Source organism: Miniopterus schreibersii (assembly GCF_964146895.1).
Source record: "Miniopterus schreibersii genome assembly, chromosome: 16".
Lineage (NCBI taxonomy): Eukaryota > Metazoa > Chordata > Mammalia > Chiroptera > Miniopteridae > Miniopterus > Miniopterus schreibersii.
In genome coordinates this window covers 23,619,708-23,647,697 of record NC_138116.1, presented here as the reverse complement: position 1 = coordinate 23,647,697, position 27,990 = coordinate 23,619,708, and the positions used below count along the sequence as shown (strand labels likewise).

At 42.3% G+C, this 27,990-nt stretch overlaps 1 protein-coding gene across 1 annotated transcript; it reads right to left on the bottom strand.

The window, feature by feature from the left end:
- Positions 1–78: 78 nt before the first annotated feature.
- On the bottom strand, positions 79–27,963 carry DHX8 (DEAH-box helicase 8). Its single transcript, XM_081161623.1, has 23 exons — positions 27,764–27,963; positions 26,076–26,161; positions 25,595–25,667; positions 25,048–25,133; positions 23,869–23,978; positions 23,112–23,477; positions 22,548–22,692; positions 22,251–22,454; positions 21,478–21,565; positions 19,710–19,807; positions 18,571–18,718; positions 17,366–17,547; positions 16,021–16,215; positions 15,525–15,710; positions 15,178–15,388; positions 14,655–14,836; positions 12,378–12,518; positions 9,008–9,163; positions 6,063–6,200; positions 5,272–5,400; positions 4,899–5,095; positions 4,075–4,254; positions 79–3,331 (listed from the first exon to the last, which is right to left on the bottom strand). The coding sequence occupies exons 1-23, from the start codon at positions 27,909–27,911 to the stop codon at positions 3,112–3,114; spliced, it is 3,669 nt and encodes a 1,222-aa protein (XP_081017749.1). The 5' UTR covers positions 27,912–27,963; the 3' UTR covers positions 79–3,111.
- Positions 27,964–27,990: the final 27 nt, after the last annotated feature.

Here is a 27,990-nt window from a genome sequence, read left to right as displayed (position 1 = left end):
TTTCCCCTAGAAACAACATCGATATAGTGCTGTTTTTACAATTTAGAGCAAGGAAAAAATTTTTAAATACAACTTTTTAAAAATATATATGATTTAATTTCCATATTAAAGCCAGGTTATTAGGGTGAGAAGGTGTAAATTTTGAGCAGAAACAGATCCTGAGTACCACATATAAGAGACAGGGATTTAGGAGAAACAGCATCACGGAAACAAAACCGGAAACCGTCTCATAGGCTGACATGTGACCTCTGCCCTCTAAAATGTTCATTAACAAGCCACTCATCACGACTCTTTGTTCAAAGCCTTAAACTTGGAAGAGCACCGGTCAGAGGAGACAGCTACAACAGCCTCGGGAGGGAATTCTTTGGGCTGACAGAGAGGGAGCCAAAACCAAACCATGCTCCAGATTGGATGAAGGTGAACCCGGGCCGAGAAGCCTGACCTAGCAGTAGAGCTTACACATGCCCCATGGGGACGGTCCCCTCACATACACAAACAACTACAGACTCAGCACATGTGCAGGGGCAGGAAACTCCTGAGCTAGGCTCCCGCAGGAGTGCAGTGAACAGAAGACTTTAATGGCCAAGAAGATTCCAGCTCCCTGCATGAGACCCACATCCTTTCCTGGGCTGTCACTCAACCTCGGGTAATATTGGTTCAAGGAAGAGAAACAAGGGCCCCATTGTGTGGGAGCAGCAGGGGAGAGTGCTTCCGAATCTGGCAGGAAGCCCCCTTCTGTGCAGGCTGGGCAATGCGGCCTGTATGCTGGTTCCCAATGGACAGTCAGGTCAGACCCCACCATGTGACAGAAGTAACCCCAGCTCCCAGGGGAGATGTTCAAGAACACCCACAGAGCTAGGATCCTTTTATTTGCATACCAAACCCAGAAAGACAGCCAGTCCTGTCTCTCACCTTGGCCTGTTAAACATCCCCTTCTCAACCTGAGCTTAAATCCCAAAACTCCATCTTCAGGGACTATGATCTCAGAGGTGCCAACACATCAGAGCTTGTCACTCAGCTGGGACAGGTGGGCTGCAAAGCCCACATTTTGTTCCTGAACTGGGGAGACCTGGGCTGGAATTAAAATTGGGGAGTTGGGCCCTGGCCAGTGTTGCTAAGTGGTTAGAGCGTCAACCTTAGCACTGAAGGGTCACGGGTTCGATTCCCAGTCAAGGGCACGTACCTAGGTTGTGGGTTCGCTCCCCGTGCAGGAGGCAACTAGTGGATATGTCTCCCTCACAGTGATGTATCTCTCTCCCCTCATCTCCTACTCTCTGAAGAGCAATGAAAAAAATATCCTCGGGTGAGAACTAACAAGAAAAAGAGATTGGCGAGCTGGGCGCCCAGCCCCTGCTGCCCTTTTTGTTTCCTCTGCCAGCCCCTACACTCTTCTACCCATAGGCTTTAACTGTCAGCACACAAACACCTCCCTGCCCTTAATTACAGGCCCTGGCTTCCTGAGGAGCACACTCAAACAGAATCAGAGGCACACGCTCAGCTAGGAAAAAGGGGCAGGGACCTCAGTCGGCTGACTCCCAGGCCTGTATTCCTCTCCTCTGGATTCTCTGAATTGTCTTTAGGGTGATTTGTCTGCTGCCCAATGACAGTCTACATTCCTTCATTTCCTAGAATGCCGTATAGTCTCTTCTGGTGTCTGGTGTACAATTCTATGGTAGTTCTAGTACTTACATCACTTCAGAACTTACCAGAATGGGGTTGGGGAGACAGTGCAGGCAACATACAACGCGCCCAATTGCTCAGGAGCTTCTAAACAAACTCCATGTCCAGAGGAGCTTTCTAGACATCCCACAACCTGGCCTGGCAGCATCTGTCTGATGTTCTTCCTAGTTAAGAGCCTCCTCAAAAACCGTGAGAGGCCCTGGCCAGGTAGCTCAGTTGGTTAGAGCACTGTCTTGATACACCAAGGTTTCAGGTTCAAGCTCCAGTGAGGGCACATATAAGAAGCAACCAATGAATGCATAAATAAGTGGAACAAAAATCTATGTTTCTCTCTAAAAGATCAATAAGTAAAATTTTTTAAAAATAAAAAACTTTGGGCACTAGGAGGTGGTTATGGCTAGGAGAAAACCACCTAGTGTGAGACCCAGAGCACAGATGCTGGGCAGCACAAACCGGCTCTAAGGGGTATTATGCTGGTTTTCTGTTTGGGGCAGGGGAGGGGAGGCTTTGACCATAAAAAACCTTTGTTAAAGTTCATCGAGGACCTCAGGGGAAACAAAATAAAAGCTTTGTCGAATGTTTCAAAAGGAAATAGGACACGCTGCACATGGTGAGTGTGGTGGGAGGGAGGGAGCCAGGGACAGCCTCTGTATTCAATATGTGGCATCTGTAACCACTCAGGCACCCAGAACTGAGAGCCTGTGCAGTGGATGTGGTTAATCATGGGGCGATTCGCAGCAGGGCTGGCCTAGCGTGGGTGCTAAGACTGGAGGTCTGCACTGTGCATCACCTTTCAGCCTAAAGAGGCCCTAGGCTCTGGTTTCAGGAGACTCTCTATCACATGCACCAAAGACACAGATAATAAATCTCCCCACTGGTCCAGAGCAATATCCTAACCTTTCAGCTAAAAGAAACCTTCACAGAAAACCATTTTTGTTTCCTTAAGAAAAATAAATATTTTCAGGTCAAGGGAAAGTACAGGGAATGGACAGGAACAGGAAGTGGGGCCAACACTTTCAGTGAGTATCATGGCTTCCTCCTCCACAGAGTACCAGCCCAGGCATCAGGGTCCTCACCACGTCCATCTGTCTGCATGTCCAGGTGTAAGATACTTGTGGCCCATTTCCCATCCCAGTGCTGCATGAGTTGCCCCATTCTTGGAGACGATACAGTGGACCCCCGTGCTAGCTGTGAGCCCCAGGTGACTCCAGTGACTTGGGATACTGGGGACTGTAGGCTCTGGTCAAACCAGGCGTAAAAATCCCTGTTTCTATTTTACCACGAGAGAAGAAATGCAAATCAAGTTCGGAAAATGTCCAGTTAAGATACTCAGTCACTGGACAGCTGTATCCTCAGGGTCAGCTTTTCACCAATAAAAGGGAGTCCAAGCCCTGGGCCAATGCTGCAAGAGAGGCAAACAAGTCTTGCCTTTCAGCGCCTCCGGAAAGCCCGGGATATTCTCCAGGCATTGGGCTCCTCATAGCGGTTGTACAAGGGCTCAAGACGCTGCTGCTTCTTCTGCTTGCTTAACTTAGTTGGGTCGGAGACCTTGAAGAAGGCAGGGGCAAACTCCACAAGCCACCGGGGGTCGATGGTGGTGACCTCACGCATGTACTCCTTCGTGGTCAGCACCAGCTCATGGTACACCACCCTGAGAGGGGACAGAGACAGGATCAAGCCTCTGATACAGGCTCCACTCCAGTCACCCTGCTCCCTGGTGGCCCACAGCTGAGTTTGCATTTTACCCTCTTACCTCTCCTGCTTGAGCCCTCAGGAGACTACAGTCTCTCTTTACAACAACCACACTCCAATACTGAGGAGGCTGCACACTTCTAACCATAAGAAAACTGTCAGAATAATGTGTTCTAGACTTGGCTCTGGCTCCAACTAGTTAATTAACACAGAGTCAATCATACCACTTCTCTGGACCTGTTTCCTGCTCTGTGAAATGGGATGGTGGTTTTTCAGGCTGTTTCCACAGAACTCTAGGGCCCTGAAGAGGAGCCTCAGGGGCTGCCACAAGGAGATGGGGGAAAGCCAAGCAGGCAAGGCTCTACATCTCCAACTTTTCTACCATGGTGGCACAGCAGTTTTAAATCAGTATTATATTAGGGTAGGTAAGATTAAATTTTTAAATGCCACTTAAAAAAAAGTTTTTTTTTTAAACCACCTCACTAAATGATCTCTAAGAACCTTCCTAGCTCTTACTCCCATGATTTTTTTCTCTCAAAAGGGTCTGACTAGCCTAATTCAGGCTCCTGCTGCTCTAGAAATATAAGCAATGTTAGAATAAGAAGTGCTGGGGGTGGGTGAAGACACAAACACAAAGTACCAATAGATTTACAGGTTCCCTCTGCCCAGAACAGCTCCCAGACCTGAGGCCTGCCCACCTACCATTCTGGCTGTCTGTTGAAGAGAGCACTGGAAGGATGGATGTAGACCACTTGCTGGTCGATCAGTGTCCGGTAACCCTCCTGAGGGTCTTTCTTGGCAGCATTTCGGAAGAATCCACTGCAGATGGCCTTCTGTACTCGGACTGTGGACTTACCGCAGGAAACCACATCCAGCTTGTGTCTATCAGGAAAATAAATCAGGAGAGAACAAAAATGTGAGACAACTCTGCTTTCAGAGGTTCTATCTTCCAGAATGATGGCACCTAACACCCCTATCTTGGGTCCCCAGGGCCCTTCTTCCAGCCCTAAGTGTATTACGGGGGTAGCTCTGCCCAGTGGGCAAGATGGACACAATTAGAGCCAAAGACTTAATTTAATTTGACTAATAATGTTCCAGATACTTGTAAACAAAGAGTTTTTTAAAACAATTAATAAATCATCTTTGTCTCAGGAACTTTCTTTTCTTTTTAATTGATTCAAGAGAGAGAGTCACTGATGTGAGAGAGAAACACTGACTGGCTACCTCCTATATGCGTCCTAACTGATGATCGAACCTACAACCTGGGTATGTGCCGATTGAGAATCGAACCCATGACCCTAGGGTGCACGGATGACACTCCAACCAACTGAGCGACACCTGCCAGGGCTCTCAGGAACTCTCTGAAGTGATTCTCAGCTGTGTGGGGAGGAGTATAACAAAGGTGGAAAAGCTGGAGGAAAGGGTTATGCGAGGGGTCGAGAGCTCCACAAGTATATACAGAGATGAACAGACATGACATTCAAGGAAGTTCAACTCAAACATGGGGAAAAGACCCCAGATGTTACCTGTCCATTATGCCCAACATCTGCTTGCGAATGTCCTGGGCCCGGCGCAGAGAACGAGCCTGGATGAAGTTCTCATAGCACCATGGGTTGGAGAACTTGTTGTTCTTCCAAGAATTGTACACGGCCAGCAGCGTAAGGTGGTCTCCTTCAGTCTGGTGGAATTTGGCCTTCTTCTGATCAGCGAGGGCTTGTTTATCCTGCCAAACAGTGTGAAAGATCATCTTCCTTTTAGCAGCTACTAATTGAACACCGAGCAGTTCCAAGGAGCCCTACATGGTTCTGTCAAGCATCCACATTAAACACTGGAATGGCAATGGCTGATTTCATGCAGCTTCACCACATCCTCATATGAACGTGGGTCTGAATTCCCTACCTTGGGCCTGTAAAAGACGTTCTGCACAGACAGCATGGATACGATGGTCAGCATTTCCTCACTGCAGCCCAGATGCACAGACATGATCAGCATTTTGCACAGCATTGGTTCCAGAGGGAATTCTGCCATCTAGAGGGAGAAGAAGAAATTACACTTGCTTCCCCATGGAAGACCCATCTGGACTTGCCAACATGAGACTCTGGTCAGAGTGGTCAACAGACCATAGGAGGTTTACCAAAGCATGATGATGTGGGATGCTTGTCTCTACCAGAAGATGTTGGTTTTTTATTTCCCAAAGAAACTCCAACGAAATATATGTGACCAAGAACATAACGACTGTTGAGGTAGGTAGAAATTTGCAGACATCAAATTAAGGCTACACTCAATAATATATCCCAAGGTAAAATTGACTGTGGATAAAATTTATTTTTCTGTAAAGAAACAGTTTTAAGCCCTGGCCAGTGTGGCTCATTGGTTGGAGCATCATCCCGTGCACCAAAGGGTGATGGGTTCAATTCCCAGTCAGGGCACATAACCAGGTTGCAAGTTTGATCCCAGTTAGTGAGGCAGCCAATCAATGTTTCTCCCTCTTCCTCATTCTCCCTTCCTCTCTCTAAAGTCAATAAAAATAAGTAGTTTTAAGTGATAGTAAAAAATCCAGGTTAAAAAACGGGCATCTAGAATTGTACTCAAAACTTATCCAGGGTGTCGGAGCTTGATTTTGCACAAAGAGTATAGAAGATTGGCCGGAAATCTTCCCAAAAGCAATGGAAGTTAAGTGTGTCCCCTACCCTGCGGCCCAGGCGAGTAAGCAGGCCCTCATCATCCAGGGCCCCCAGTGTGTACAGCTGCTCCATGGCTGTGATCAAGGTTTCCATTGGTGGGGCATCCATGAAGTCAAAGGACAGCAGGTCATTAATGCCCATGGCCTAAAAGAGAAGGGAAGAAAGTGTGTGATGGGAGGGTCAATCTTGCCAGTGTTAACATGGAGAGAGACTACTTATTGCTTTCTTTCCTATTTCTTCAACTGCAATTAGGAAGCCATCAGCAAGATTAGCAGCAACCTCCAGGGCTGAGCCACACATAACTCAGACTAGTAGAAAGTATATAGTTTCTCAGAAAACTTTAAGAACACTCACTCAAAATGACAGTACATACAACTCAACAAAAAGACAATTAAAAAATGGGCAAAGGACTTGAATAGACATTTCTCCAAAGAAGACATAAAAATGGCCAAGAAGCACATGAAAAGATACTCAACACTAGTAATTAGGGAAATGCAAATGAAAACCACAATGAGATACTACTTCATACCACTAGTATGTCTATTTAAAAAATAATAGCAGCCCGGCTGGTGTGGCTCAGTGGCTGAGCATCGACCTATGATCCAGGAGATTGTGGTTAGATTCCTGGTCAGGGCACATGCCTGGGTTGCAGGCTCGATCCCTGGCAGGGGGATACAGGAGGCAGCCGATCAATGACTCCCTCTCATCACTGATGTTTCTATCTCTCTTTCCTTCTCCCTTCCTCTCTCTCTGAAATCAATAAAAATACTTTAAAATAATAATAAGCTCTATCCAGTTTGGCTCAGTGGTTAGAGTGTTGGCCTGCGAACTGAAGTGTCCCAGGTTCAATTCTGGCCAAGGCACGTACCTAGGCTGTAGGCCTGATCCCTGGCCCTGGTGGCTGGGGCGTGTGCAGGAGGCAACCAATAGATGTGTCTCTCTCACATTGATGTTTCTCTCTCTCCCTCCCTCTCCCTTCCACTCTCTCTGAAAAGCAATGGAAAAAATATCCTCGGGTGAGGATAAAAAAAAAGAAAAGAATAAGTGTTGGCAAGGATATGGAGAAATCGGAACCCTCATACATTACTCGTGGGAATGGAAAACAATTTGGTGATTCTTCCATAGTTAACCATAGAATCACCATATTATCTAGCACTTCCACTTCCAGATATATACTCAAATGAATTGCAAGCAGGGTCTCAAACAGATACTTGTACACTAATGTTCACAGGGGCATTATTCACAATAGCCAAAATGTAAAAACCACCCAGATATCCATTAATGGATGAATGGATAAACAAAACATGGTTTATACATACAATGGAATATTATTTGCCCTTAAAAAGGAATGAAATTCTAACACAAGCTACAACGTGATGAACCCTGAAAACCTTATGCCAAGTAAAATAAGCCAGATACAAAAGGACAAATATTGTTTGATTTCACTTACATGAGGTAAATTCATAGAGACAGAAAGTAGAATAATGATTACTAGAGGCTGCAGGGAGGGGAAAAGGGATAGTTTAGTTGAACGGTACAGAGTTTCTGTTTGGGATGATGAAAAAGTTTTGGAAATGGATAGTGGTGATGGCTGTACAACACTGTGAATGTAAATTTTACATTTTAAAAAGGTAACAATGGTAATGTGTTTTGTATTTCACCATAATTAAAAAAAATAAGACAATACACCAGCTTGTCCTGTCTCTTGCATACATTATTTCTACCGTGTATCTAGGAAGTGCCATCCATGTACCATATTCGGTGGCAGGGATATGAAGATGACTAGGAGGCTGCCCCTGCTCTCAAAGAGTTCATAATGGTGAGACACATGGACACAGAACCTCAACAACGCAACAGAATCTCAGTGCCTGGCACAGAGCAGCAATCAATACATTTGTTAGCTAATTTTATGAATAAAAGAAACAAATGAATGATGCATTAACCAAGTGTGTACACAGGGTGATGTGGTAGAACCTAAGCTTTCTGTGTCTTTCCCATAAACTGATTGTGACCATAAACACAGCAGGTGTTCAATAAATGTTTATTGTATGAATAATAACTATAAGAAATTATGTTAGCAATCAGTAAGCTAAGTGTGCCAAGTACCTTTACCTGCATTATCTCACTTATCTTCACAACAAATACTATTAACAGGACCCCCTTTTGAGAGAATACAGAACAGAGGGCTGAGCAGGTAAATTTGTCAAGAACACACAGCCTAGAGCAGAAGTTTGAGCCACAGATGCCTCTCTGTTCTCACTCTACAGACTGGAGCAAGTTATTTTCTGAAGCTCTGCTTTAGCCTCTCTTACAGGGAATGAATAATAAATTACAACAGAGCAGTCTGCACCAGTAAAGTGCCAGGGCTCCAGGGTAGCATCAGTGTCGGGGGAGGAGGGGTGCCATCATCTGGAAAATTACTCTTGCGGCTCCCCCTGCCAAAGGAGAATGAAGGTCCTCACTGGGGACTGAGAGAGGAAGAGCAATGATTCAGAATGAAAACCAAGCCCCCAGAGGGCCAGTCTGAAACCTCTACTGATAGCTCCCTCTGCAAAGTTTTTGGACTGGGAGTTTTGCTTCTGTTTTAAAAGAACAGAATTGGATCTGAAAGCTAAAGGGATGAATGAAGTGTGTTTGTTCACAGTTTGGCAATGATGAGATTTTTTCTAATGTCTTTTTAAAAAATGCTCTTAACTAAAATATTTTATAACCAAACATTATGCTGGTAATTATGGTAAGAAAAAAATGTGTGTTCACAGCAGACATGCCAGCTTAGCCCCAGACCCACAGTGGAAAGGCTGTTATCACAGCCATCTGCATTTCACTGAAACGGACTGGTTCTATGAGGTTACTAAAGTATTTAACAAGGTTCATAAAACTGAGATTCATTTACTAAGGCCATAGGATTGGGCTGTTCCACCAACCCATTCTAGTAAGACAGTGATTTCTACCTTGAGCGAGAGCACTGTGCTTGCTAAGTTGGTTCTCTGGATTTCTGGCACATTGGTGGTCAGCATTTCATCTCGGTAGGCACGTTCTGTGTACAGCCTGTAGCACTTCCCTGGGCCTGTTCTCCCAGCTCTGCCAGCTCGCTGCTTTGCCTGAGCCTAGAGGGGTGAGCACATAAAAGTAACATATCTGTTAAACATCGTCTAACAGCCTTACCCAGGAAATCTGTTAAAAGAGGGGCACTTAACTACTGGCAAAATCCAAAGTGGGGTTTATTTCACTTCCCTTAGGACCATTTCCAAGACTACCAATGTTATTATCATCCCCTCTCCAACACTCAACATTTCGGGAAAGTCTGTTCAAGTGAGGCAAATATAGAAAAAGGAGAATGTAAAAAATATTGTAAAGATCACAGAAATACACCTTCAAAATAGTATGACACAACATAAAAGACAAAGCATAAAACACGATGACAAAATGCTATCCCCAGTTACAGCCAAAAATGTAAGTGAACTATAAAACTGTTACTATACCAACAATGACTGTAGCCATTTTAAAAATCAGGTTTGAACTATGGAAAACAGTATAGAGGTTCCTCAAAAAATTAAAAATGGAGCTGCCTTTTGACCCAGTGATCCCACTTCTAGGAGTATATCCTAAGAATCCTGAAACACTAATCAGAAAGAATATATGTACCCCTATGTTCATAGCAGCACAATTTACAATACCTAAGATCTGGAAACAGCCCAAGTGCCCATCGGTAGATGAGTGGATAAAAAAGTTGTGGGACATTTACACCATGGAATACTATGCAGCTGTAGAGAAGGATCTTGTACCCTTTGGGAAAGTATGGATGGACCTGGATAAAATTATGCTAAGTGAAATAAGCCAGGCAGAGAAAGACAAACATCACATGATCTCACTTATATGTGGAATCTAAAGAACTTAATAAACTGATGAACAAAATAGATTCAATGACATAGAAGCATGGATCAGACTGACGAATGTCAGAGGGATGGAGGAGGGCAGATGGGTGGAGGGGGAGAGAGTAACCAAAGAATTTATATGCACATGTGCACAACCCAAGGACATGGACAATGGTGGGGAGAGGGACTGGGAGGGGGATGGGACAGGGTGGAATGGGGCGTTGGGGAGAAAAAGGGACATCTGTAATATTTTAAACAAAAATTTTTTTAAAAATTTCAGGTTTGAGATGCTCAATGCCAGAAGGAAATGTTCATTCACATAGGTGAAAAAGCAAGCTACAAAACAATATAATGCTGATTTTGTAAAAAAATCTTTATGATATAGTATAAACTACCAGAAGGAAAAAGCTGGGGAAAATACCCTAAAATGTTAACTGTGGCTAACTCTGACAATTGGCTTGCAGATGGGTTCTATTTTCAAGGTCCAATATTGAACACGTATTACCTTAATAATCAGGAAAATTAAATACTTAAACAAAAAGATATACAAAACATACTTACTAGGCTACTAGAATTATAATCATGAAAGAAACAAACATGAAAAAAAAGGGCAAGAAAAACATTAAAATAATGACTGGTGGTGGTAGGATTATGGGTAATTTAAATTTTTTCTATTTCTCAGAAATAATGTAATATTAATTCTGTTCTTAGGGGAGAGTGGTGCTAATTTTTGAAATTAAAAAAATTTATATGTAGTTTAGCCATAGGTTGCCAGGAAACATTGAATAGCAATCTGAAGAGGGCCATTTTTTGACAAAACCATCTGTCTTACAGATAGTATCAGGATTTACAAATTCCTATGCCAGCTCCAAACAAAGCATGTAGTATGAAAGGTCACTAACCACACAAAGGCAGGCAGCAATCACACAAGGTGGCAGACTCCACAGCATTCTAAGATATCTCTCCAGCCCTGGCCAGTGTTGTTCAGTGGTCAGAGCGTTGGCCCGCGCACTAGTGTCTTGGGTTGGATTCCCAGCCAAGGGCAGATACCTGGGTTTCAGGTCGATTCCCAGCCCTGGTCGGGGGGTGGAGGAGGCAACCAATCGATGTGTCTCTCTCGAATAGACACTTTCTCACTTTCTCAAAATCAATGGAAAAATATCCTCCAGTAAGGATAAACAAACAAAAAAAGGTACCTCTCTAAATCAGAGAAGGCAAGTGTAACTAATTCCTCGATCACTGTGAGTTGCCTGCACCACCCCAAGAAGTGGTACACACTCTGGGGCCAGACTGCCCAGGTTCAAATCCTGGCTCCACCAGCTGTGTGGCCTTAACCCCTCTGTGCCGCAGTCTCATCTGTGAAATGAGGGTAATCATGGTATCTACCATAAAGTATCAACACAAGAATGTAAAGAGTTCCTGTAAGTGAAAGTGCCCTACAAGTGTTAGCTACTATTACTTAAGTTTCCAAATGAAAATAGCCTCATGGCTTTTATAAATTATGAAAGTAATCCATGCCTTTTATAATACTAAAACAATATAATAGCATAAAGAAAAAAAACATACTTCACTGCATCAGCCCAGTAACCAGCAGCACCAGCAACTAATAACCTCAACTAACATTTCGACTACATGCTTTCAGGTCTCAGGCGGGTTCACACACACGATGCACAAGTGCACCCCATCTATTTTTAAACAAAAATTGGATTATACTACTCCTGCTATTTTGTAGCTCACTATTTTCAAATAATATATCAGTTATACGTTTAAGTCATTAAATATAGATACACACCACCACGTTAATGCCACATAACATTCTATGGCATGGATACATCATATTTTATTAAACTACTTCCCTTTTGAGGGAATTTTTCCAGGTTTCTTCTAATATAAACGGTCCTTCAGTGAACATCCTTTTGCATCAACTTTAGATATGTATTCAACCATTTCTACCTTTCAGATATATCAGAACTGTTAGGTTAAAGAGATGATCGTTTAAATTTTGGATACGTTGTGGCCAAACTGCCCTCAAAAACGATAATCAGGTTATTCATTTTAAAATATAATTTAGGCAGGAAATTACTCCATAGTTACCAAAAAAACCCCACACATTATCATCTCAAGAACTGTTACTATGTCAGATATCTCTGGCTAAGTATAATACTCATAAAATATGTTCTTACTACCTACATTAGATAATCTGTGGTGGATTCACACATTTAGGATTCAAACTTTTTTTTAAGTTTAAATTTTATGGTGCTTTTTAATGTTGAAACACTAAAGATTAAAAACAAACAACACAAAATCTTCCTTATCTCACGAAAGCACCCAGTATCTTAAAAGTTCATCTTTGAAACCAATAAAGTTCAAAATATAAAACCATACAAAATTTCTGAAAGGCCCTCAGCAGGATTTTCAAGAAAGCTGTTGGTAGAAGCTGCCATACCTGAGAAATAGGAGTCACCACAAGCTGGTCAATCCCTGTCTTGGAATTGTAAACTTTCTGCTTCACAAATCCAGGGTCCACCACATAGTAGATGCCGTCGATAGTCAGCGAAGTCTCTGCAATGTTGGTAGCAATCACAACCTGCAGATGAGAGGGACACAGCTGGATTGAGCTAACTAGATTCACCATGAGGTATGAAATAGGACCTCTGAACTCAAACATCTTCCCAAAGGAGTGTGCGGTAATCTTCCTCTCTAGAGGATTAGAGAGCACTTAATCTCAGTTTGGCTTCAAATGAGAGGAAGGGGAGGTGCCTTCCTCTTAAGGGTTAGCTTGGGATGGAGGGTAGGGTCCTACCTGAGAGGAAAAGTGGAACAGGAAAAAGCAAAGGCCACTCAAAGCCAATTTCATTTGGTGAAAATGGCTACATATCTCATTTTCTAGATCCAATGTTCATTACTACAATTTTAATTTTCTAGTACCCTGGGAAAGCAGACACTTCCTGGCATCACATGTGCCAGTGCAAAATGAGATTTTTCTTCCCCCACGGGGACATCTGGACTACAAAATGGGCTGTTTGTGTATGTGGAACAAGAGGGAGTTATTTTTTTTTCTAATCATAAAATGAACCACAAGGCAGCAGAGGAGTTTCACGGTTTGTGTGCATGCAGCAGTATCTGTGATCTAGAAGATTATTAGTCTCAGCTTGGCACTGCCACTGCTCTTCCACCCAGAGGTTCAGCTAATAAAACACAATTGCTTGGAAAAATCATTGCTAGGAGACACCAGAACATCTCACATCATGCCAGTACCTTACCGGCCCTGGGAGGCTTCTACCTGCCACAAGCTGCAGAAGCCTTCTCAAAAAGAAGTTTAATCATCAGGAACAGAACAGAGAGGGAATCACCATCTTTCCCCCCAAACCTGCTCCTCCTCCATGTTTCCCTCCTCAGCACCATCATCCATCTAATCCAGCTGCCCAAGCCAGAAACCTGGGAGTCATTCCTTACTTCTCCCCTGCCCTTCTCCCCTACACTTCCAGGCACCCACTACGTCTTATCTAGTCTAACTCTTTAATGTTATTCATACCCATCTGCCTTCCATTCTGAAAGAAATGAAAACATATGTCTATACAAAAACTTGTAAACAAATGTTCATAGCAGCATTATTCATAATAGTTAAAATGTGGAAATAACCCAAATGTCCATCAACTGATGAATGGATAAACAAAATGTGGTACATCTATATTTTGGATATAGAATAATATTCTACAATAGGATATTATTTGGCAATAAAAAGAAATGAAGTACTTATACATATTAGAACATGGACGAACCTCGAAAACATGCTACATCAAAGAAGCTAGTTACCAAATACCACATATTATATGATCCCATTTATATGAAATGTTCAGAATAAGCAAATCCATAGACAGAAAGTTGATTAGTGGTTTCCAGAGGCTGAGCAGAGGGGTGAATGGAGGGTGACTGCTAAAGGATATAAGGGTTTTTTTGGCGGGTGAGTTGATGAAATTCTTCTAAAATTATAGTGATTAACAGTTAACAATTACCATTAATAATGGTAACTAATGATTGCACAATTCTGTGAATACACTAAAAACCACTGAATTGCATACTTTAATGGGATAAACTGTATGGTACGTAAATTGTATCTCAAGAAAGCTGTTATTTTTTTAAAATCCACCTGTTTCCTTTCCTACTGCCATACACACACTCACATAATCAGTTCCAGCTACTGGAACTATACAACTCCCTGAAATGGCCACTCTCTCTCACCTCTGGGCTATCACAGGCTATTCTGTCTACTTAGAACACGTGCCCCCCTCCCCTCCTTGCTTAGATGAACACCCACGTGTTCTTCAAGACTAGCTTAGATCCTTACTTCCTGTAAGAATACTGGGTTGGGTGCTCCCTCTTTGGGTATCTAGAGGACCAGTAGCACTCTCACACTATACATTAAAGGCCTGTCCACTGGTGGATGCCTCACAGTAGAGAGAGGCCTGCCCTCAGACTGCCACCCTGGTTCTACCCCGAAGCCTGGGAGGTGCTCAAAAATATCTGTCCAATGATTAAGGAAAGAAGAGGAAGACAAGCAGGGGTCACATACAAAACTCACATTCCTTAACAAACTGGCTGGACCAGTCTCTAAAACATAACAAACAAGACTTACATACATCTAAGCAATCCCCATTAGGGCCAGCTGAATGCACCACACGGCTCCAGAGCACAAGGGAGCATCCTTTCTGCCCAGGGTTACCTTCCTGCTGCCGGGTGGAGCGGGGTCGAAGATTCGGGTCTGCATCTCACTGGGAAGAGCAGAGTACACAGGGAGGATAATCAACTCCGGGACGTCAGGCCCCAGGGATTTCATTCTTTCATACAGGATCTCACAGGCAGTGTCGATCTCTTCCTGACCAGTCAGGAAGACTAGGATGTCACCTAAGAAGCCAACAGGAGCATTAATTTACGTTCTGTGTGTGTTCTATCCAAAGACCATAGTGACATTAACAGAACTCCACTGACAGAAAACACACTCAAATTCTGGCCTCTAATAACTCAAGAGGCTTTCGCCTGTCCGTGTTTATTCTGTTTATTCATTTATAATTTGCGTCTGTGTTTACATAGGTGCATCAAACCCTGCACACCATTATTTACATTTTCAACACCATTTCAAACATGCAAGCCTGAGACACTATTTAAAAGGCATTTTTAGAAAGCTGACTGAAAAGATACCCTCATTAGGACTTTTGGACTAAGGAAAACATACTCTTTCCCCCTACCTGGTGGTTCTGTTAAATGGATCTGCATGACAGTGATCAAGCTGGCATCCAGATAATCTGTCTCAGGTTCCTTTGTGTACAGTATTTCCACTGGATATGTTCGACCGGGGATGGTGAAGATGGGAGCTTCATAGAAGTACTGAGAAAACTTCACTGCATCCAAGGTAGCAGAGGTGACAATCAGCTTCATGTCCTGCCGTTTCTGAACTGTCTAAAGGGAAGTGAGATGTGGCTTACTAAAAAGGACTACCCAAAAAAGGACTACTTACAAAAAAGGACTACTCAAATCCAATTCCCAGAATTCGGTTCCCAACAGCCAAAAGAGTCACCAAAGAGCACCCAGTTACCTTCTTCAACAATCCAAAGAGCACATCAGTGTGAATTGTTCTCTCGTGTGCCTCATCCAACATGATGATCGCGTACTGAGTGAGGTCGGGGTCAATCAGGCACTCTCGGAGCAACATCCCATCTGTCATGTATTTGATGACTGTTTCGGGGCTGGTACAATCCTCAAATCGAATGGTATAGCCCACCTAAAGCAGAACAGAAATCAAAACCTTAAAAACAAACCTCTCCTTTGTGCAATCACCAGGCAAGATTTCAGCCCAGTCAGACTGTTACCCATAATCTTAATAGACAAGAATTTAGTCAATATGTACAATGTTTTCCTCATAGTAAAATCAACCTTGGACTTGATCCTGAACAGATCAGTAATGACAATGAGAACCCTCTCTCCCTCAGGAGAAACCTGAAAAAAGGTTGCATTTTCCCATTTTATAGACAGAGATCTGGGCCTTTACCCATTCTTCAGGCATTTACAGAACAGCTTCACTACCCACTTACCTCTTGGCCTAAGCAACAGCCAAATTCCTCTGACACTCTTTTGGCCACCGACATGGCTGCCACTCTTCTGGGCTGGGTACATCCAATCTTGCCCCTGGAAGTGTAGCCTGCCTCTGCCAGGTACTGGGTGATCTGTGTTGTCTTCCCAGATCCTGTCTCTCCAATAACAATCAGGATCTGGTTGTCATGGACAGCCTGAAAGCAACAGAATACGAACACGGTTATTAAAATTTGCCACGCATTACTCTGGAGTAAAATAATTAATGCTTACATTCTAACACAAAAAAGGATACACAATAGCTAGTATACATATAGTAAGATTACAACCAAGGTTTAAATTGTTTTTAAATATGCACAGAAAAAATTACTAATGATTTGCCTACGAGCAATGCTCTTCCTTATTTTAATTGCATGTATAATCTAAATTAAAAATGTTAAACTTTATGGGTATTCTTTTTTTAACTGACTCAAATTTATTTTTTTTAATTTACTGGTTTTCTCAAATTCATAAAAACATAAAGAAGATGCTAAAAGCATAAACTATCACCCAGATCTCCCTTATACATACAATTTGTGTAAGTATTACATGCACATGGTTAAAGAGTTCAACACTAAATAAAAAGGTATATATAATATGCCTTTCTAATGTCACTCCCAAATCTCCAGTGCCCTACCCCCAATAGTCATCTTATTTCTACACTGTTTGTAACAGCAAAAGATTGCCATCAACCTATACATCTAGTAATACAGGACTAGTTAAATAAGCCGAGTACATCCACATAACAAAGCACTAAAAAAAAAAAAATAAGGAACAACTTCTGAGCTATAACATTAAAAGAAAAGCAAGATGCGGAACAGTGTATATAACACAGTAACACATAAAACATATGTCTGTATGTGTGTACACATACTTTTTTTTTTTGTACTTGCACATATACATATAAGATATTGTTGAAAGGATTCACTGGAAACTAGTAAACTCAGTTGCCTCGGGAAATTTGGTGGTCTGAAAATCAGATCTCCAGAAAATGGAAATAAGTACCTGAAGCAAAGTGTTGCCTCTATGGTCTATGCAACACAATACTCTAACCACTTGGAACTGCTCTAGGATCCCCCAGTTGAAACAGATTTATTTCCAAGTAAGAAAAAAAAAAAAAGTATAGACTAATATATATGTATTTTAAAGTACTTGGAAATGTTCTGGATTTCTTCCTATCCCCTTTGGAAAAGCGACTTTGAATGTATACATACCTGTCCAGCTAATTTCAATTAAAACATGTCACCCTTCTCTTAGAAAACACCCCTATTCCCCAACCAATAAATACATTATAAAGAGGCTTCTCACCTGGACCAGCTGCTCCTTCAGTTTGTAAATGGGCAGGCTCTCTCTCTGCTCAAGGATTGACATCTGGGTCTTTTTTCCATAAGAAGCTTTGTTGCCCCCAAAGGCATGTTTCTTCCACTCGGGAATGTCATTGGGCATCATCCCAATACCCCTCATGTTGGCAGCAATCTGCCTGCCTTCCGCTGCAAAGGAAACAAGTAACTTAGCATTGTCCTCAAGCTAGCCCGTTGCCCCCTCCTCCACATTCAACAAATCAGATTTCTCTAGTACATCCCTCCTCTCTGTTAGCTCTGTGTTCAAGCCACCATCCTCTCCCCTTTGAACTATTATTATAAAAGCCTCCCAATTCATCTCATGTATCTACTCCTGCCACTCCAATCCGTGCTGCAGGGTACCCTCAAAACCCTTTGGAAATGCAACTCTGACCATGCCACACCCCTGCTTAGAACTTTACATTTCCCAGTGACCTTCAAAATTGAGCCCTAATTCCCAATACCATCTACAGAGTCCTGGCCTCCCACCCTTCATCCCCCACCACTCATCCATACTCTCTGTATTCCAGCCACACAAGTCTTCTTTCCCACCTCACAGCCCCAGCAGAGGCTATTCCTCAGCCTAGAACACACTCCCTAACCCCCGCCCCATCCCCCTTAACAGACTTAATCCTATTTAACCTTCATTTCTCAACTTTCCCAGGGAAGTGACCCACCGCAGCCAACTATACTATCTGTACTTCTTCATATAGTACCGGTCATGATTTAGTTATTTGGTAATTATTTGACAAATATAATCTTCCCCACTACATTGTAAGCCTCATCAAAGCAGCGATGCCGTCTAATTCACAGCTGTATCCCCAGCTGCCTAACATAAATTAACAAAATACTTGTTATGACTATATCCAACAGTAGTTAATATTTACTGCACAAAGAATTATACGAAAAGAGAAGTTTCAAAGCTGTATTATTTTTTAGTTATTCAGAAGAAAAACCCAGCCAGTCTAATAATTTGACCAGGGTTACTAAAACATTTTTGATTTTAAACGTTTGTTTAAAAAACAAAACAGAAAACATGCTTTAACTGAAGGGAAAAAGCAAATCACCAAAGCCAAGGCTAAATCTTTGGTATGTGCTGGCAGTGCCCCCTCCCTGTGTACCTGAAGGGTCAGATTTTTTTTTAAAGTCCACACCTCCCTCATAGGGTCCTACCATCAGGCAGAGGATCAACCCAATGTTTGTTGAGTCCCATGGGAATAGAATCCATCTCAGCTTCCCGCTGGGCCTGCTTGAGTTCCCGTCTTTCTTTGGCCAAGGCACTCTGCATCATAGCTGCTTGGGAGAGGGAGCCATCTGGGTTCTAACGCAACAGAGGACAAAGCAACATTGAATGGGATCTCAGCATGCCTTAAATGTCCAGGAAATAAAATGCAGATTTGTTAAACCACTTGAATCTAAAGAATGAGACCCACAAGAAGGAAGTTCATACCAACATACCAGGCTACATGAAAGAAAGAAAGAAACTAGCAAATTCAGAGAAAATGAACAAGGACAGTGACAAATCACTGAAGGAATTAGGGATGTTGGCTTAAAGATGAGAACCCCAAGAGAGCTAGGACATATAAAAAAGGGATAAAAATTCTTCTGGATGGACCCAAAAACTAAAATGAAGACCAATGTGGGCACTCAGTGAGAGAGATTTCAGTTCCACCTAAAGAACTAATGATCAGATCCACCTGAAGACAGAATCAGTCTCCTTAAGGACTGGTGAATTTCCTATCACCAACAATATCAAGCAGATGAGAGATGACCACATGGAGGAACACTGTAGAAGGATACATGGGTGGATTACAAACACTGAATGGGTGGCTGAGCTGAGAGACCTTTAAGATAACCCTTTTCCAAACCTAAAATTTTACCTTAACTGTTCCATGAATTCCTCTCACAGCTCGGCCCTCCACAACACCCTGTGCTATCGCTGTCTGTTAGGGGCCAGCAGCAATTGGTCAAGTGAACCCTCCCAAATCGCCTTAGAATATGCAAGGTAATGAGTCAAGCCCTAAGGCCTGGGCAAAAGCATTGATGGTAGATCAAGCACATATCTTTATCTCTGCTTCCTCCCAAAAAACACTAAAATGAGCCAAAAGAATTAAAAAGGCAAAAGCAACAAAACAGGGTCAATACCCCTTTAAAAGAAAAATATTCTAGACCCTAATCAACAGCCAATATTACCTCCTGTGGCCTGAGCTCTGCTTACACAGATCTAATAACCTGCTCTGAAAAACTGAATTGGTACATTAAGAAAAGAAGTTCATTTGACAAGTCCAGATTAGAGTCCCAGCATTTCTCACCTTAACGATTTTAATAGGGCTCATGTCCATGCTTTGCTTGGTGTGCCCTCTCAGGAATGGAGGCTCTTCCTCAACCAGTTCGATCTCAAGGTCCTCATCTGAAAGTCCCCCCAAAAAGAATTATTAGTCAAAAACAAGAGAAGTGACCAATCATTTTCATCAAAATAATTAATTTCCATAGACACCAGCAATCTTTATCACAGCTGGTTCCCAAGGTCAAAAGGACAGCAATGCAAGTAAAACCATAACCCAGGTGTCTGTTCCCTCAGCTTTCCAGGCATTTCTAGGGCATTTGTGCTCCAACCCAATAATTAATCAGAGCTACTTTCAAAAGAAGTTAAGCTGTGGAAAAATGCTGCTCTGATATTCTTCTAGATGGTACTAAGGCATGTGCCATCCAACTTCATTATAGAATTTACTCAACCCACAACAGAGTTGCAAAAAAAAAGAAGAAAAGAAAAAAATAAGTTGGACAGTGGAACAATACCAAATGTTGGCAAGAATGTGGAGCAACAGGAACTCACTCACACTTATGGTAGAAATGTAAATTGGTATAAAAACTTTATAAAACAATTTGGACTGCCTGGTAAAGTTGAACACGCATATTTCCTACCACCCAGTAATTCTTCTCCTACGTATTTAGGAAAAAGGAGAAGTTCTTGTATATGTGCAGTAAGAGACAAATATAGGAATTTTATAATAGTATTATTCATAAAGGTAAATAAAAAACCCAAAATAGCCCACATGCCCATCAAAAGTAAAACAGATAAATTATGGTAAATTTATATAGAGCAACACTCTATAGCAATGAAAATGAATGAAATACAATTATAAAAATCAACATAAATAGCAAAAGAATGATAATGAATCAAAAAAATTAAGTTCGAAAACAGACTAGCCAGGCCAGTGTGGCTCAGTGGTTGAGCATCGACCTGGGATCCAGGAGATGGCGGTTCAATTCCCAGGCAGAGCACATGCCCGGGTTGTGGGCCCAATCCCCAATCGGGGAGTGCAGGAGGCAGCCGATCAATGACTCTCTCATCATTGATGTTTCTTTCTCTCCCTCTCCCTTCTTCTCTCTGAATCAATAAAGATATATTTAAAAAACAAAAAACAGACTAATGTTTAGGGACAGATATATAAATGGTAAAACGCTGAAGAAAACTGAGGAAATGATTAACACAAAATTTAGGATGGTGGTTACATGGAGGAGGAAGGAAAAAGATCTAATCAGAGAGGGCATGTAGGGGCTTCAAAGGTGCTGCTAAAGCTCTACTTAAGTAAAGCCCTACTTTACTGGTCGGTGTGCAAATGTTCATTTAGTAGGTACTGACTTATTATTGTAATATAAATTACATATGTTCCACTATAGGATTTATCTCACAACTTTTAAAATTGTAAATGGACTGAGTTAAAATTTGTTCCCAGGGCAACTCAGAGTTAACCTAAGCGGACCCAGGGTTTTCAGAATAATTACTAAGAATATGTGAAATCAAATTTAATCCCCAAAGTACAATTATAACATTTTATATACTGAAAACTTATTATAAGCAACAAGCATAACAATATACAAATATGTGCCAGAAACATGAATTTTTTTGCTTCCATCATGGAGGGACCCTTGTTCCTTGAAATGAGTGGTGAGACCCAAGGAACAAATGATTCAGAACCACTGGATCGAACTACAAATAAACCACCTTGTCCAATGGCTCAACTTGCCAACTATCCTCCCGATTCATTATTCTGCTCAATACCAGTGGCTAGTTACCTTCTTCATCATCCACTTTAGGGAGAATGCCAGTCTCTTCATCAAAATCTGGAAACTCTTCTTTGGAAAGAACATTGGCAGCAATCATCTAGCCAAAGGACAAAAGGCAGCATTTGTAAGTTGCTAGGCTCAAAACTCTTCTATGTAGAAGAATCAATACAGAGGTTTCATGTAGAAAACAAGGTGTTTTTCTCCTCTGACCCAGGACTGCAGAGCCTCAAACATCATAAATCCCATGCCTGGGGAGCAAGAAATATGGTGCCCAAAAGCCTGGCTCAAGTGTCTCTTCCCCAGGAAGAGTTATCTGCTAACTCTGCTTCTTCCCTTGGTTCCGTAAGCATTCTGCACATTCTTTATTACATAATATGTAAACCTTCACATTTTTTTGTTTCAATTTGTCTCCTCCACTGGACTTGGAGTTCCTCAAAGGCAGGAACCATGTCTTTGTAGCCCTGCATCTACACAGTACTTGGGACACCATGGTTCTGAGGTTTACTAACAAATGATAAAAAGGAACAAAAATTCACATAGCATTACCATAGGCAGGCACTAACCTAAGAGCTTTGCTTCTAGTAACTCATTTAATCCCCATGAGGCCACCACCAGCTATTTTTAAGAAAAGCACACTTTGGCACAAAGGAGGAGAGTAACTTGGCTCAGAATCACACAGCTAGTAAGTGGCCAGAAGTCACCCAGGCCATCACGCTCCAGGGCCCACACTCTTAACCACTATGCTGAATGGCTATCCGGCCATAAAAGCAAACAGCCCCAACCTGTTTGATCTCCCATTTCTCTGGGTCTGAGATGCGGGTAAGGCGTTTGCGCTCCAGCGAGTCATCCTCTACTTCAGGGGCACTGACAAGGGAGAGGTGAGTGGGTCTGTCTGGATTCCTCATAGAGGTCTCCTCATTGGTCTCCCCGACAAGATTTCGCCGTCTATTTGGGTTTAGATCTTCGCCAGTCTCTTGATCCACATCCTAAGGCACAAAAACAATGAAGCTAGCTCACTTGCTGTCCTCTTATGTGTCTTGGGCCACCGGATGTGGTAACAGGCTGGATATCTCACCTACCTTCATGCTCAAACTGGTCTTGGTCCCAGTGAAGGACAACACTTTGACCTTGACTCTCTGGCCTTTGCTCACCACATCAGCCACATTAGCCACACGCCCTTCCCGCCGGAGCTCAGAGATGTGCACCAGGCCTTCCCACCGCTTCCTGAGGGAGAGTCAGACACATTTGGAGCATGTCTAAAATACCTTTTCCCAACAGATTTCCACCCTTGTTGGAACTGAACAAAAGGAAATGGTCTTAATCTCAAGGGGAAAGCACCAAGAAGATGGTCAAACAATAGAATAGCATTATAGTATTACCACCCTCCCTCCCAAAGACATGGGGTGAGGGGAGGTATCACAACAAATTCTCATCTGTCTCAACCAGCAAAAGGGCAGATCTCCTGAAGGTAGAGGAAAGAATGGCCCTATGACACTTCGAATATAAAGTCAATTTCTAATAACCTGATATGGCTAACTTGATGTGTAAGTGTCATTAATCATAACTTTTTAGAATGTGAAAACCCCCAGTGATAAAAGAAATTTTGCCCATTACTGGTGTGAAAGAAGAACACCAGCCATTACCTTAGTCCCTCCAGCTGCACAAAGCATCCAAACTGCATGATGCTCGTAACTTTGCCATTGTAAATGTCCCCAATGGCAGGCTCTTCCGGGGGAGGGCGGTCCACATGCTTATCCCGCCATCTGTCCAGATTCCTCTCCCCATACTTGTCTCGGTCCTTCCGGTCTTTGAGGGGACTCTGACTTCTGCTCCTGGACCGATATCTAGACTTCCCTTTATTCTTCTCCCGGGTCCTGGAACGTGATCGAGAGCGGGACCGGTGTCTCCGCTTGTGGTCTCTATCACGGTCTCGTTCTCTATCACGATCACGGTCACGCTCTCGTTCTCGGTCCCGGCTCCGGCTCCGCTTCTTCTTCTTTGTCTTGTCCCTAACAAATCAACAAACACCTGTTTAGAAAACAAACCAGCCTAATTTCACCTTTGCATCCCCAACCACTCAGCACAGTGCCACATGCATGGTTGAGCGCCTTCTGAAAGTGAAACTAACTTAAGAGTTTCACTAACTATGACATCCCTGCAGGTCAGTAAAGAATGAAGCCATAAACATATTCAGCCTCTAAGCCCAGGCTTCTATCTTCTGAATATCTGAGCATTTGCTGCATAAATATTCTTGACAGGGAGCAATAAATACAGATCCAACAATACAGTAACGGACAGTCTAGATTCTGTAAACTAGCCCCAAATTTTGCTTGGCTGGTCCGCAAAATTCAACCGTCACAGTATGCTAAACCTCCAAAGGATAGGACAGCAAGGACAAACCGGTGCTCAGCATTTCTCTGTTTCTCCTGGCCTGCTGCGCTGGGCATTAAAGCCTCGAGTTCTTTCAGGACATCCACGGCAACCTTCACATCGTCCTCATCCAGCATGGTCTGCGGAGGCGGAGCCAGCAGTCAGGGGAAGGGGGAAAGAAAAGCACTCAAGAGTCTGTACTCCAGGAGCATTTCAGATCTTGCTTCCCAACACTGTCCTCAGTTTGGCTCAAATAAACACTTGTAAAAGTAAAATAAAAAAACAATCTGTACTTCAGGTACTACAAATCTGACAGCCCCTACATGGCTGACCACTTATGTGATGGAAGTGGAAAGGGGACGGAGATTTCCAGCACAATGGGAGACGGAGGCAGAGGCATGAGCAAAGGCTCTTAGAAGTCATTTCTACACTTGGCAAATCCCTTTGTCCTTAGTGCAAGGCTATGGAAGGAAATAAGATATCACTCCTTCTGTGAAAGCATGCGAGTGATGATTATAAATAGGAAATAGGTGCTAAAATTTTTAAAATACAACTCTCCCTCTGCACTTGCTTCTTCCCTTTCAGCTGCTTGATTTTCTCCAGAGTTCTTATCCCTATCAGCCATATACACTTACTTATCTATTCCTTGTCTCCTCTCTGCTAGAGGAGTTTACATGTTTATTTCCTGCCCCAATATTAGGATGAAATCATCTCCAAGAGGGCAGGAACTCTAATCTGTTTTGTTCACTGCTGTATCCCTGGTGCTTAGAACAGTGCTTGGCATATAGTAAATACTCAATAAATACTTGCTAAAATAAAAGTTAAAAACCAAAACATTTCAAAAATTAGACATTCTAACAAGTAGTGGAGCAAAAAACCTAATTTCACACATCAGGCATCTGTTCCAGAACCTTAAGTTATTTCATACCCATTTCACATCCCTAATCACTGCTTTCCACAATTCCTAATCTCATTTCCCTCAAATATCATTCTCTGAACCCTTTAACACTATTCTATACATAGTATGTGCTCAAGGAGTGATCAAACAATCTCACTTTGAAAAATACGTCACAATAAAGGTAAACTTAAAATTAATAAGTGATAAAAAAAGAAAGAAAAAATTTAATAACTAATGAGACAAAGAAAAGGGACAGGGTGGGGGGAACATGCAGTTATAGTAGACACTGTCAAAACGGTATAAGTCAGTACCCGAACAGAAGGGTTGTCTGGTTGGCAAAGGACTGGGAAGAGTTCCTTCAGTTTTTCTTTTTCAGTTTTGGGTTTAACAACTGGATCTTGTTTCATTAAAGAACATGAAAGAATTTTAAAACACAAAAGAGATATATTTAATATTCTTAATGGTTAACAAAAGAACTTCAACATTAGATATGCATCAAGCTAAAAACAGAACATGGAACTTTTCTACATATTACTCATATAAATTATTATAAACATAACTTAATTTTCTGAAAAAACAATGATTACGAAACCCTCAAACTATCTGTGCACAGGGAGGTGCATCAGTATTCATTTAGTTGGCTGTCTTATAATTCTCACAATTTTAATCTTGTCTTAAGTCATTTGAAAAATTTTACTAAAACATTTACTTGTTTAGCAGCTGCTACAAGAGAAACACACACAATATTCTAAATGGTTAGTTAAAGAACTTCAATACTAGATTTGAATCAAACTAAAAACAGAATGCTTACAATCTAAACCATTCTAGAGGCTAAGCTCAGCTAGAAGCTCTGCTCACCTTTGCTAGTAGAAGGCTTTGCTGGAGGCCGCATGGTTTGTATGAGACGCAACAAGTTACTAATAAGAGAATCCTTTGAAAAGAAACAGAACAAAAATTGTCAGCTCCTGGATCAGAGCTTAAAGACACTAAGAAAAGGGATGTCCTTTAGAGAAGGGTGGTTATTCCTGCCTGTCCCATTTTCCTAGAAAGGTGTCACAGGAAATCCAGTTACATCACCACTACTTAGTGGCACGAAAACTTTAAAACATTACACTTTGGTTGTCTAACCACTACGGCTGTATATCTGAAACTGACAAAGAATAACATTGAATATAAACTGTAATTGAAAAATAAAAAAACATTACACACTTAACGTTGTATTTGATTGGTACGTACAAATCATCTCCTTTCTCTATCAAAACCCTCATAAAATCCCACCTCATAAAACTAAAATCAATAGTAACACTAAAATAAAACAGGGGTCTCCAGACACACATACCGTGAATTCTGCACCATTTTTTACCAGAGAAGTCTTAAAAGTATCAAAGGTGGTATTTTTCTCAGCAAGACTGATCACAAATTCAGCTGCAAATGAGAAAAGGAGTTAAAACAAGAAGAATGGAGACCTGAGCAAAAAAATCAGTTTCAAAAATGTTATAAACAAAACTAATTAGGCTATCCAAACTCATAAAAACCAAAGACCACCACTTAATAAGGGTAAAGAAAGAGAATTTAGACTACTGAGATTATACATGTTCCAGTTACTTTTTTTAAAGATATAATTGGCTTTACTGAATGATTCATAAATCAGGCAGCATCCATCCCCTCTAGTAAACAGAAAGGTATTCTTGTTCTAAAAACTTTTTAAAATCCTCACCTGAGAATATGTTTATTAATTTTAGACAGAGAGGAAGGGGTGAGAGAGAGACAGAGAGAAACATCGATTGTTTGCCTCTGGTACCAGGGATCAAACCTGCAACCTTTCTGGTGTACAGACAACCGCTCCAACCAACTGAGCCACCTGGCCGGGGCTCTAGTTAATTTTTATAAATGAAAATATATAACTATAAAATGGCTCACCAGGCCTTTGAGTGAATTTAAGGAAGAACTCATTGTCCTCTGTTATCATAATCTCATGAAACTACTATCAAGAGGTGACAATGTCTGAAAGCATGAGCCCATGTGTGTGCATGCGCACACACACACACACACACACAGACTCACAAAGGACGCATGCATAGGATGCTTTCTACAGTTTCTGGAAAGGCAGACTCTACATATGAAGGCGAGGCAGTTGCCGGATGGTACAATCTCCAACTTGATGACTCACTAGCCCCCCAGATTTTTCTCTGCGACTCAGCCTAGTCCTTGAAATTTCTAATATTAAAGCTATTTATTAATTAAGAGACTTTCAGGAGAGAAGTGCATTTTACGACAGGCTGAGATAATATGCCTCAAACTGTGAGTCTTACAAGAAAATCTGAATGATTTCATTTGGATTTTAATCCTAACAAATAATAACATGGAAGATCTGAATAAGGAACATAAACTAGTCCTACCATACCATTTCCATGCTGGAATTTGCCTTTACCTTTCTGATGACAATAAGTGAAAGCCAAATGCCATCAGACTACAATGGATATAAGTTAATAACAGGGCCAATGGCTAAGACTTTTGACCATCTACTACACGCCAGGCACTATGCCAAGTGCTTCACATGGATTATCCCATGAGCCGCACAACAACCCTCACAGGTAGGCACTGTCGGGGCGAGGACAGGTCGCCCCAAGACATTCCACAATGGCATACTGATTACTTTGCATTAAAGCTACTCAACAAACAGCCGGAGCGAGAAGACTAGTGTCTACCATTATCATCATCATCAACATCATCATCATGCGGCTGCTGCTGTTGTTAACGCTGTTTAATTATCTGGGGCTGGAAAAACAAAAAGGAAAACAAGCAGCAATGGCTGCTCTGGGTTTCACTGACAGCCCTGGAAAATGGTTTCTAACAACTCCGCCGAGAGGGTTCTCATGCGGAGGCCACGGCCACAGGTTCCCTGTGCCCAAGTCTCTGTGACAGAGAGAGAGAGATTCAAACGCACACACTCAGCCTCAACCCCATTTCTCCTTCCGCTTCCCTCAACCCCAAACCCAGAGGCCGCAAGAACTTCTCCGAGCTCACCTAGATCCTTGTCGTTGATACCCAAGTGATTATCCAGCTCGGTGCAAACCTTGGACACTAAAGACAGATACTCGAGTTTGGCGAGTTCTTCCGCGGGGCCTAGCTCTGTCCCATTGACTGCTCCCCCCAGGGCCACAGCCACCGCCATGGCCGCGGCTTCGGAGCTACGCCGGCCCCGCTCCAACCTTCACTTCCGGGTCGGCGCGCTGCCCTTTGTTTACAGTAAA